The sequence below is a fragment of the Saccostrea cucullata genome, unplaced genomic scaffold, assembly GCF_032062105.1.
Source record: "Saccostrea cucullata isolate Sc308-1 unplaced genomic scaffold, CSIRO_AGI_Scuc_v1 ctg8824, whole genome shotgun sequence".
Classification (NCBI taxonomy): domain Eukaryota; kingdom Metazoa; phylum Mollusca; class Bivalvia; order Ostreida; family Ostreidae; genus Saccostrea; species Saccostrea cuccullata.
The window spans coordinates 21,934-34,572 of record NW_026935185.1 but is presented as its reverse complement, the minus strand read 5'-3'; the positions used below and the strand labels follow the sequence as shown (position 1 = coordinate 34,572).

Below are 12,639 nucleotides of genomic sequence, written 5' to 3'. Positions count from 1 at the left end.
ATGCAATAAATAACAGACTTGCGTCAGTACATTTTTTTTTTTTTGGCTTTTATACCAAATTCATATTATAGATTTAAAAAGTAATTGTGAAGATAAGAAAACAACTTTTAATTGCATATATATCGAATGATTTTGCTTTTCATAGTGTAAAACGTGCACATATTTTATTCCAGCTTACAATGCATTCACGTTCGTATATGGTAATCTGTATGTGGTTATTATTATAAGTAATAATAACTTTGATCCCTGCTGCAAAATTATTAGTTTTAGTTATAACCCTGTATAGGACGCATGCTTTTCTCTTTTACAGAGTGCTTTTCTTATAGTTAAGAAATCTTCTGTAACTTAACATTTACTATATCTCTCCATTTTGTACAGTTTGGAAGTTAAGGAAATTCAAAATTTCTAGTATCTTCAACTCAGATCGATCGTTTATGATCAAAGTTTGTAACAAACTTGGTATCAGCTATAAAGTATTAACTAGACTGTTGATCTGTCAGATCTGCCAAACTTTCATTCTTGTTAAGTCTGTTAGAATTCTAGAATTTCCCTGATGTAACAAATCTTTAACATTAAATATATTAAGATAACGAACACCATTCAAGCTCAAAAGTCTACTCAAACAATACAAATCAGAAGCAGAGAAGCCTCTAAAACAGTCCATTTCACTGATAAATGTACTTATATTTGATATCTTCCTTGCCATATGTATACTTGAATATATTTTGAAATTGTAAAGATTTCCCAGATTTAAAAATGATTAAACTAATATTTATATTTGAAATTTTTATTTGCGTAGTAACACACACATATTGATACAAAAAGTTCTGATTTTTATCACAGTATTGCACATATTTTCAAGAATGAGTATTAGGAAGATGTTTGGTGCTTTGTCTAAACACATTCATTCCCCTCTTCACAATTTTTTCTTGACGAGGCTTCGTTATTCCATTCTGAAAAAGATAAAATCATATCTTAGAAATCTATTGTTTAATCTTTTCTTACAATTTAAAAAAAAACCTATACGATATATTTCAAAATTGCCTTATTTCTAAGCAATCCTTGATCAAGGAAATAAATATTTGTATCCATTGCATACCTGCAGCTTAATGTTTCCAGAAAAAGGATGAATAACTGTTGTTCGATGGGCAAAATCCCACTTTGATGATAGAGGTTGGAGAAAGTAAGACGTTCAAAACATTATATTATTGTCTACTCCTGTCAATATTGCACATGAGTCACTTCCGACATACAAAACCACATTAATTAAATTTGCTAATGAAGTCATTTTTTATTAGCTGTCAAAGGAGCTGTCACTTTCAGAGCTATTAATAGACTCCTGAGAATATTTCCAGAGTTTAATGTTTTTCATTAAGATTCCGTAATACATCTTCTCGTCCGTGTCCTCCTCTTCAGGAAGCGGTCGCAGATACGGCGGGGGCGAGGCCTGATTGGCTGATACGAGTGATGATGCAGAACTACACAGTGATGCAAGATCATTCTCTGAATCAGACGATCTGCTAGCCCCAACATCTTCCAAACTGCCCATATCTGTTGAAGAAAAATGATTATTAATAACAAATATTGTCAAATATAAAACATGAAAGCTGTTGAACTTTATTTTAATACATTATAAGACACAAGAAGTGACTGCAATAAAATTATTTTAAAAAATCATACACACCTGAATTTTGTTCATCTTTTCTGTCATCAACCATGATTGGAGCACTTCTATGTCGGACAAGGGGATTTCTTAGGCACATCATCTCGCCGGGTCTATTTCTGCTGCTGTTGATCCTCTCTGTACTCCTCCGCTTCAGGGAACCAAAGCTGGCACTTCTAAGAACAGGATTCCTATGTCTTGTGTTTGCCATGGATCCAATAGTTGTGTTAATTGAAATTAACTGCTTCATCAGCTTCACATCCTGATGTCTCATTTCCATCTGAACAATGAAATGAATAATGATAAAAATAAATTAATTATTTTTTTGCTTTATGACAGAAATGTTTTAATTGCATTTTAAAAATGAAAAAGAAATGTTTTAATCTTTAAAATGTTTGATAAATCTATGTTTAAAAAGCTAATATCTCATATCTTTACTTACCAATTCTGTCTTTAATTTTGAAAGCGCTAAAGTAATTCTGTCTAGAGATGAATCTTTCTCCATGTTTCACCGTTTGATTGAAAACGTATTTGCACGAGTACAGTTTACAGAGTTTTAACCTTATTTCAAAGGTGTCAAGAGATTTTATAGCAGGGACCTGTCTCGTTTTTAAAATTGATTGACGGGTCTCTCTAGATCTTTTCCACATATCACGTGATTCATCCAGCCCACTTTGTTTGTTGTCAAACTTAACAACCAAAAAATTAAATAGGTAGTCATAAAGTGCACGGGACAATTAGCTTATGTGAATTATGGACTTCCATGTACGCCAAGTGACCTTAGAACAAAAAAAACAAATATCATTTCTGTATTAGTACTCAAGGAGTGGTAAAATCATTATAAACATAAATATTTTTTCATCTTAAATACACTTAGCTGTTAGGAGTTTAAAGTACCTTGATCTACAATTCAGCACATTAACTTGGGAAGATACTAATCTCAATCTTTATTCTTTTTCCAGTTAAACATTCATTTTTACATAGAAAGCCGTTCATTCCACAAATTGGCTTCATAATACACCTAATCAAACAAGGACATAAAATTTTAATACTAGTGTCGAAAAAAGTAACTGGGTTCATAGGTGCAAATCCATACACTTGTATATAATATATAAATTAAATTAATATTTCCCTATATTTCAAAAAAGTTCTTTTAAAGTCGTAATACGCGTACAGGTAATGTTTTATTTGTTTTCATATTTCCCTATAAGTAACAATATATTTCAATGCTAAAGGTCATATAAAAGTAATTTGATCACCAAAGTTGACCTAATTCTGAATTCAGCAATATCAACATCATGCAAAGTTTGTGCGTAACCTGTGTCATTTCACGTTTTTTAAAGTGAAAAAAGAGTTCCATTTCACAGATTTTTATGTAGATTACATTTGTTATGACTAATTCTATTTTGAATTTTTAATTTATTTCATTGCCACTGCTGATGAATCTTGACATACATCAGGTTCTGGAGAAAGGAAGGATTATTCTTAATTTCCACCTGAATTCACCCGAGGGAATGATTAATATTTTGTTTATTGTAACTTAGATTTTGGTGTGAGATTTTAACAGAAAAAAGAGGGCAAGTCTTGAAATCGTTTTACTATTGGCTATGTACTTGCATCTGCATTTGTTTTCAAAAATAAAAAAATATATATGTGTCATTGTCATTTTTAAATACAGAATAATCTTTTTTTCCATGATGGTCAATTCTGATGAAAAGTCCTAAACAATATAAAGAAAAATTGGTATATAAAGAAAAGTTATCTGAAATGAAAATTACCGCAGGTATTTATTTTTTAACAGAGAAAATGAAGGAAAATGAATTATAAAAGAAGAAACAAAAAAAGGGGGAAGAATAAAGAAAAGACACTTCTGTGACTTTCTCAATGTAGTGTTATCAAAATGTTACCGTTTATTTAACAATTGTGTATTTTGTGAAACAAATGTTTGTTGTAACATCTATGTAGTTAATACTAGTAAATAAGTGAGAAAAAAAGCAATGTGCCTTTTTCAATAAATAAACTCATCTAAGTGCTTTTCTTTAAGAAATTGACAAATCAGAATCGTATCATGTGATGCACTAAAGATACGTGGAAAAAAGTGTTCAGAAATTCATACATTAACAATACACTCAGTTAAGAACAGACTATGATCTTTAAATATGTTTCTCTGTAATTATAAGCACTTTAAACATTATGTTGAAGTCGTTTGAGTTCGGTGCTTTGCAGTTCATATCTACTGATTAGATGAACTATTGAATGCTTCTTTGGTTGTTTATGGAATGCACTTTGTGTTGGATTATGAATTGCCAACTTGTTAATTTTTTTCCCCTATAAAGAGGTACACTTTGACGAGAAGCACTTTGCACATTGTTCTGCGAAAAGGAAACAAAGAGCATTTAATTTGGTTGATATTTTTATAAATGTATTATGTTATCTGTATTTATTAACACAGGAATACAATTTCATGTGCATGTACTACTAAGCTAGAAAAGAAAAATTCCTTTGTAGTGAATAAATCATCTTAAAAGCTTACAAGATACATTGACCTGCATTAAACACACAAATTTTAAACAACGCTATATCCATTTGAAACCATCAGACGTACCCCTATTTTTGGTTTTAATTTTTCAAAAGGTGAGGAATTTATCCCTTCTTTTTTCGTATAAAAAGGAAAGCTTTTGGCACTTGAGATAAATTATTGAGCATTTGTTTGGTCAAGCCTGCTCGGCTTACGATATGATTGGCAAATACATGATAAATCTTCATCACTATTCATTCGTCATTAAACATTTTTGAAAGTCTGCATAATAAATTGATAAAAAGTTCAACTGTTGTAATGTATGTTTACTCAGCCGTGTGGAAACCTCTAATAAAATGCAGTAAAGGTAAAAATTTACTGATCGAAGAGGAGACATATAAACCACATAAAATGTCTGATTAAATGGATGTTACGAATATACCGGTAAATGCATGTGATCTCTCCTGTTTAAATGAAAACATCCCATATTGGTGTCGCCCAAGAAAATTTTCTGAACAGAAGTCGAAAGTCGTCAAACGATAGTGGAATTCCACTTGATTTTACACACGGAAATGGAGAAAGACTCATCCGTAGATAGAATAACACAAGCTTTATCACGGCTTAAATCGGACTTGGTAAGTAACTATTCTTACTTTCGGTTTTACCCTTTGTGTGCTTTTGTCGCTGCAATGTATTTCTGTGATCAAAATATAGGACATTATCATTTCAGATAAGGACAAGAAAATTAATATAATACATTTCTTTTGTATAATTTTATTTTTTTTCTCCCTTCTTAGGAGGATATACGGAATCAAGATGTCAAGCTTATGAAACAACTTTTAGCCATCAATAGTGCCATAACATCTATCACGAATCCAAGAACGAGAAATCCCATTGCAAGGAGTGCTACCTTTAGTTGTTCAGGAAAGAAACGCCCAGCTCTCAAATATCTAAAGAAGAGAGCTCATGATGACGTCATGTGTAATCTCAGAAACCCACTGGTCCGATATGGAAGTGAACCTCTAGTTGTCGATGACGAAATAGACAACAATGGTTCCATGGACTCCATGGAAGATTTAAATGCCGAATCAACCCCCGTGCTTCCGTTATCTTCGTCTTTCAACGGAAAAGGAAGTGCTATACCACTGATGAGTTCTCTGTTGGAGGAAGACGAACTTGATGACGCAAAGTATCATGCGATTCTCATGAAAAATATAAGGCTCTGGAAGCAGTCAAAGAAATATTCGCAAAATTCAAAGGCTTCAAATTCAGATGTAATCGATAAAACATGAATTCGAAGAAATCATTTGCGTGTATTTAAATAAAAAAAAAAAAACAATTTCATTTTTAATCTAGTTGCAGACGTAGGATTTATTTCTATTATAATACATTATGCAAACTCTAACAAAAACTACTATGTTATGTTAACAATAATTTACAAAATTTACAAAGGTATCATTAAAGCGTCAAAATGATCACTAAAGTAAATCAAAGATTTCATTATAGTAAATCAAAGTTTGCAAAGTTTACACTATTGTAAATCAAAGTGTCATTATAGTTTTCAAACCCTCAAAAGTATCACTATGGTTAACCATAATAGTATTTTTTGTTGGGGAATATGAAGTATATTATTGAGGAAAAATCTTGGCGTACCAAGCAGGATTATTTGGTGTACGTCATATATTGTTTAATTAATTATAAAAATGCTATAATACTTCAAGAATTCTAAATAACAGCAGAAGATATACGACGAACAAATGCATGTATTAAGCATTTGAATTTTATTTCTTTAGAAATTTAAAATGTTAATGTATTAATCCAGCATATTCTTTAAACCGGATGAAAACATATTGTGTTGTATATATGCTAATGATTAGGTCGTGGGAAAAGACGTAATGAAAATCTCTTCGCAGAAACGCGTCCCTATCTGTCTGTTATTACATAATGAATAGAGAGGAAAACAAACAATGAATCATATTTCGGCCATAAATGTATTTGATATGCAGAGAATCGTCTGTCTTGGTTAGGAGTATAGGAACTGTGCATTTAATTTCAGTCATACAGGTATATCTTCCTGAGTCATGAAATTTATGCAGGTGTAATAAAAATGATCTCAACATAGGAACAATGACTGCCATTGATTTCGTTATCAGTGTAAGTAAAGATTATATCCTCTGTCGTCACTGGGTCACAGCGACACCTTAACCTTAATTTTTTTAAGTAATTGATGGATTGGTTCATCGGGTCATAACAAGAAAGAGAACAAAATGGTGAAATGAAAATCGAAACTCATTACTAAGTTTTCTTATGGAAAATAACAATTCCGAATACTCTCACGACATGAAGCGAGTTCTGATGTTAATGGAAGCAAAATATTTCACCTGCAAAGACTCTAACACAATGAGAAAATTCTTTTTCATTTAAAGCACCTTGGCAACGAAGTCTAAGGATAGTGACGTCACGGCATGCAGAGAGCAGGGACCAAGGTGGTTCTGGAATCCGAAAAGATTACATAATGAAAAGAAACTCAGGGATCAATTTCGAGGATTATAAAAAAGATGAAAAATCGCTTCAACTCCCTTTCAACTTCGGGAGGGTGCATTATTTGAAGATTAATCTTATTCTAAATGTCTAATCACTTAACTTTGATGATGATGATTTAATAGTATCAAATGACAAGACCTTGAGAATTGGGTATCGAAGTTGCTACCTCAACGTGGGGCGAAATCGGAATGTATTTTAATTTAATCTTTTTAAGGATCTAAATGCATCTTGCAATGATAAAAAGATTTATAGGGATACATTAATAGATGGTCGAGCTAGATGAATTCCAAAATTGAATCTACATTGTTCACATTACAGGGAAAATAAAGGGTTTCAAAAAACGTACCGGTATAATCTTCTCTGCAGGAACATGCATCTTTTGAGCTAAAATTTAATAGTATATAATTTGACATCTATTTTACCTCACTTTATAAGTGCCAAGCGTGTAATTATATATCGCACAACGTGCGTATAATGTGCAACAATGTATTTCTCTGCAATGGTACCTTGGTACAGTAAGAGTTTTATTACCTGAAGATTTTTTTATCATGAATTTATCACGATCACTTACTTCTACGCATAAAAGAGATAATACATACATGTAAGGTAGTGTTTATTTTGAAAGGGATTTGTGTTTCAGAATTTGATTTTTTTAAATTAAATCAAAGAAAGGTTGAAAAATTCAAGAGTTGTTTAAAACACTTATTAGGGGAATTATTATTCAAAACGATACACTTATTATATAGGAAGGTTGATTTTTCTTTTCAAGTGCAGGAAATCAAAAGGTTCACATGATCGAAGTAAATTTGAAAGATCGAATGACTTCAAAAGAGAATATTTTGCACAAGAGCTATGTGCTGGGAGGTACTGTTTAATTGACCGACTTAATTTAAGTTACTGAATTAACACACATGCATGTGCAAAATCAAGGTTGCCTTCTGTAATCAACAGGTGCTTAAGGACAGGACACATGCACACCCCTTTTAAACCTCGGGTCAATTTCGACTGTTTCTCAAAAAATATCTCCAAAAAAATTCTAATCAAGTAACTATGTATAACAACGTGGAATAGAAATAACAAAATATACTTGTTGAAGAAAAGATTTTGAAGTGTTAGTATATATTACAAATATGAAATTGTAAGATAATTTTTGAGAGGGAGAAAAAAAAATCGAAAATGCTTAGGTGAATATTCGTGGGGATATCTTAAAACCCCTGTGTGTGAATTACAACTTTTTAAAAAATTAATATATATATATATTTTTTTTTTACAAAATCATCATAAGAAAAATAGTCAAAAGGAAGACGGGTGATTGGCTGGAAGGAAGAAAAAAGATCACTGAAAGAAAAACCTAGTGAATTTAACTAGTGTGTTTCGTAAAGCGTTGGTCGTGATTAGTAAACTTTCAGTTTACTGGTTAAGATAGTGAGTTGTGGAGCGGGGGTCGTATAGATACTTAGATACCTAGTGAAAGTTACTCATCAATTCTAAATTTATTAATCTTATCTAGTAAATATACCAATATCTGGGTAAAACTACTATTAAGGTAGTGATTGTATGGACAGTGAATCTACTAGTTTTCTTCGTGACATTAACTAGTTATTTTTTTACAGTGATGGAACTGGAGAAAGAAAATATTAAAGGAAATCATGAAGTGGGAAACGGGAAAAGGAGAAAAATAGGAAAATGGGACTAACTATTTCCAAAAGTTTTTGACTTTTAAGCAAATGTACATGTATGTGCTATGATCGTTATGGGAGTTTCAGTACACTTCTCTTTCATTTAGTTTCTGTAAGATTATTACACTGTGCAATGTACGAGGGGTGATCAAAAAGTTCGCAAACTATCTCTATATCTACAAAACCACAATTCAGATTAGAATGAAATTCGGTACACACATAGCCATACACAAGGTCTATAAATAGCATATGCTGAATAAAGTTTCTCTCCTTGTTTGTTACGTCACAATATGAAAATGACGTCACTATTTAGGTCACTTGTGACGAAAAATGGTTGTCTCAGTCGAACTCGTTCAACAAACGACTGTACAATTTATTGTAATATCTTAGAAATCCCTCTACAGTATCATATAATAATTTGTACACAGTTTATTGAGATAAATGAGTTCCTATAAATTCAATTAATGATTGGATTAATCGTTTTAGTGAAGGAAGGCTGATGGTTAAAAATGATACTTGTCATCTTGCCCAGTGAAAGCAAGTTTGAAAAGATATGTATTTTTAATTAAGCAATTTGCTATCAAAGACCTCCAATTAGCTCTTTGAAAAATAGTTGAATATTTGAACAATGATATAAGTATTAATTAAATACCTAAGATATCATTTACTTTAGATTTTAAACATATTAGATATGATAAAAAGGATGCACCCATTCTCTATCCACCTTGAATAAAGGTCTCTCCTGAGACAGAAGATTTGTGTTTTAATGGTCGCTATGCTTATTTTTGGAAAGGATTTTATTATCCACCCATTCTGTTGCCGAGATATGACCATTTCTGACAAATTAACTGTTCTTGTCATAAAAATTAACTCACATGGAAAGAAATATGGAACTCGGAAAAATCTTTTAACTTTTGTGACAGAACGCTATGGAGGGGGTCACGTGACCGCCAATATCACGTGATTCGCGCATGCGCAGAACGGTGGTTGATGTGCATTAAAATCGGGGAGGATTAATTTAAAATACAAGTAGAGCTTTTTTAAAAAGCTTCCCGTCTTTAGCAACAGTCTTAAACTGTAAACTGATCTACACCTATCAGACCGTATAATTCTTTTGAATTTCTTGATTTTGTATTTCTACATTAGCTTTTTACTGGCATTAGCCCTACCACGGTTGTCGCTCGGTCATCTCCGTAAACTTTGACTCGCCGAGAGCTTTCGGCAAACCTCGGCTGATTCCATTTCCTTCTTCAAACAAGAAAGGGGAAAAGAATAATAACAAATTGTAAAGCCTGCAAGCAATAAAAATCAAATTTTATTTATAATGAAGTTAAAGAGATCTTTTTATTTTTTTGCTATACAAAAAATCATGTTATTAGGAATTAATTACTGCTGATTTTGTTGTTCGTTTTGTCATTTTTTTTAAGATTGAAAATCTTGCAAAATTGTTAAGTCGTACGAAAATTAGATCATCAGAAAGTTATCTCCCTTGCCTTGCACAGCATTTCAACCAATGAAATAATTGAAAATTTTCTCATCATGCATTTTCTACCAATCACAAAAGAGAGGAAGTGCATAGTCCGAAGACTGTAAAAAACTTCAACTATACAATACCGTCTTCCAAGGAAGACGGTAATAATCAACATTAAAACCAAATATTGTTTCTTGTATGGAAGTTATTCAATTAGTTTGCGAACTTTTTGATCACCCCTCGTATTACGGGATTAATTTGCCCTTCAAATACTATTTCTAGGTCAACAATGAGTTTTTAACCCAGATTCATGAAAATCTCTAGACTCAAATACGAGAACTTGCCATTGACAAATTTGTTAGTACTTTACATGGAATTATCATGGAATAAACTTTTACCTGCACGCGTTTGGGAACTATCAGTTCCGAAGGTCTGATTCCAACTGAATATATATCTTTTTAACAACAAAACATACACCGGCATTGAACAAAGATTAAGTAAAGAGTATATTAAGAAATCAAGTACATGTATCAAACATACATGGAGCGAATGGTGAGATTTTAGCGGTATGTACATGTATATAATAGAATTAGAGTAGATTAAGTTAAAGTGACAATAAACAAAAACAGAAGTCAATAAAGAGATAAAAAGATAGGATTATATCAGCTGTACGAAATATATACAAAGGTTTTTGTAACGTACAAATAGGAGTTGCTTTTTTGGCATGTTCTGTGAATTATAATTAAAACTGTTCTAGCTATATCAGATTTATTTAAATTTTATGGTCTTAGAAAAGTGTACGTTACAAAAACTCTCTAAATGCTTGTTTTTAATGTTTTGGCATGTAATACGTGCCTCAGAGTACAGTTCAGATTTTTAAAAAAGATGAAATAGAATATTGTACTTATGTATGTTATAAGCAAACTTTTTAGTTATTTTCCTGTTGTAAATGTACATGTATGTACACACATGTACATTTGTAGTGTTTTTTTCAGTTCATTTAAACCCATGAATTTTTTTTTTTAAATGTATTCATTTTATACATTGTATAATAAAGGCTAAAGCGGAGAGAAAAAAAACGAATCCTCCCCGGCGGGGAATCGAACCCCGGTCTCCCGCGTGACAGGCGGGGATACTTACCACTATACTACCGAGGATTCATGAGAATACAGCGTTTAAATCCATTCAGAGCAAAAACTAGTAGAGTAGATGTCACGTGACTTTTTATTCAATTAGATTGCATTCGGCAAACCTCGGCTGATTCCGTCATCGTTGGGAGCGGATCGTCCTCTCTTGGTCTTGAAAACGAAACATTTTATTAGCGAACACAGACCTATAAGTTTAAGAGGGAAACACAAGCACGTTATTTGTCTCTGTTATAAAATTTCTAAAAAAAAAAAAATAATAATAATACTGAATTTATTTATTATCACACTGCGGGTTAAAAATGAGCAATTCAAGTAGATAACCTAGACCTATATATTTCGAAATCGAAATGGCTAACTCATCTTTTCCATGCCTTTATTTATTTTATTTATTTCTTTTATTCAATTATTTAAAATATTTCATCTTCGCTAGCCAATCCTTAAAGCTTGGCTAGCGAAGATGAGGAGAGTAGCGTATCAGAAACCCTTGGCTAGCGAAGATGAAAGTATTTATATAATAGTTTTTGTTAAAAACTATGCAACACTAAACACGTTATTTATTTTTCCTCTCAAATATCATAAATAATGAAATTGACACACATTTTGCAAATTCCATGCATGCATGCAGATTAAGATCTAGAGATGGAGAGAGAAATAGAGAGGAAACATTTTGTGTAATTTTTTTGGGGATTAAAATTATTTTACAAACTATATTTAGGTACCAAAACAAATATAATAGCGCTTTAATCGGATGTTATAATTTTTAAAATCTTTTTTTAAATAGTTTAGAGAAGGTTGTTAAGTACAAATTCGCTGCACTCAGTTTTCTTTACTTTGCATTTAATTATATTTTACGGACTAAAATGAACAAAGATAATATATCTGTGAAGAACGACATGAAAAAGAATGCTCCACCCAAAGTGTTGGCTCAAAGGCATGTTTGCTGCTTACACGCCCTGTGTGTAACTGAAGGATATTTAATTTCACCTTGAATGAAAATCATATATGCATGATTTATGTACAAGTGTACATACATGTAGAACGCATAAAGCTGATTAGTGCGTGCTTTGAATTTTAATGCAAGTCTTAAACGTCATAATGCTATATTTGTTTCCTCATTTTTATACAGTTTTACAAAAACCGTTTATAATAAGTTGACATGACTATAAAAAAATGTTAGAGAAAAGGGGGATATAGGTAATAATCAAGTTAGGAAGGGGTGGATCCTGAAATTACAATAATGAATTCTAACCCATTCACCCAACCTATCCCCTGAGATAAGATGAGTTTAATGGGAATTTTATTTTATATTTACTATGATAGAATTTGGAAATTCATTGGAAACGAAATAAAATACCCGTATAAGCAGAATCTTAGTGTGTATATATTTTTGGCCTTATTACATGTACTATTAGGAAGGGTGCTGAGATCGCATTTTGAGGACAAATCGCTAAATTTGCTTCTCTCTAAAATTTCCACTTATACAATATCTTAATTACCCCCCCCCCCCCCCCGCAAATGTATACTTATGACTCATTAGGAGCTGTATGCTGTGATTTTTTATATGAGTAATAATAACCTACATTTCATTTTGATCAAGGTCGATTCAGGAAATTTTG

At 31.8% G+C, this 12,639-nt stretch overlaps 2 protein-coding genes and 1 non-coding gene across 3 annotated transcripts; 1 reads left to right on the top strand and 2 right to left on the bottom strand.

The window, feature by feature from the left end:
• Positions 1-771: 771 nt before the first annotated feature.
• Positions 772-2,246, bottom strand: LOC134242096 (uncharacterized). Its single transcript, XM_062724115.1, has 4 exons — positions 2,106-2,246; positions 1,685-1,943; positions 1,100-1,551; positions 772-953 (listed from the first exon to the last, which is right to left on the bottom strand). Exons 1-3 carry the CDS (start codon positions 2,166-2,168, stop codon positions 1,295-1,297), a joined length of 579 nt encoding a protein of 192 aa, XP_062580099.1. The 5' UTR covers positions 2,169-2,246; the 3' UTR covers positions 772-953; positions 1,100-1,294.
• A 2,225-nt stretch (positions 2,247-4,471) lies between these two features.
• On the top strand, positions 4,472-5,511 carry LOC134242097 (uncharacterized). Its single transcript, XM_062724117.1, has 2 exons — positions 4,472-4,816; positions 4,979-5,511. Exons 1-2 carry the CDS (start codon positions 4,754-4,756, stop codon positions 5,471-5,473), a joined length of 558 nt encoding a protein of 185 aa, XP_062580101.1. The 5' UTR covers positions 4,472-4,753; the 3' UTR covers positions 5,474-5,511.
• Positions 5,512-10,960: 5,449 nt separating this feature from the next.
• Positions 10,961-11,032, bottom strand: Trnad-guc (transfer RNA aspartic acid (anticodon GUC)). Its single transcript has one exon. It is a non-coding gene; the product is annotated as a tRNA-Asp (tRNA).
• Between the last annotated feature and the right edge of the window lie 1,607 nt (positions 11,033-12,639).

Coding starts and splice junctions, on each gene's coding strand:
- LOC134242096 (XM_062724115.1), bottom strand. CDS start 2,168: ATGGAGAAAGATTCATCTCTAGACAGAATTACTTTAGCGCTTTCAAAA. Junction 1,944..2,105: donor CAAAATTAAAGACAGAATTG/GTAAGTAAAGAT, acceptor TTCATTGTTCAG/ATGGAAATGAGACATCAGGA. Junction 1,552..1,684: donor AAAAGATGAACAAAATTCAG/GTGTGTATGATT, acceptor TTTCTTCAACAG/ATATGGGCAGTTTGGAAGAT.
- LOC134242097 (XM_062724117.1), top strand. CDS start 4,754: ATGGAGAAAGACTCATCCGTAGATAGAATAACACAAGCTTTATCACGG. Junction 4,817..4,978: donor CACGGCTTAAATCGGACTTG/GTAAGTAACTAT, acceptor CTCCCTTCTTAG/GAGGATATACGGAATCAAGA.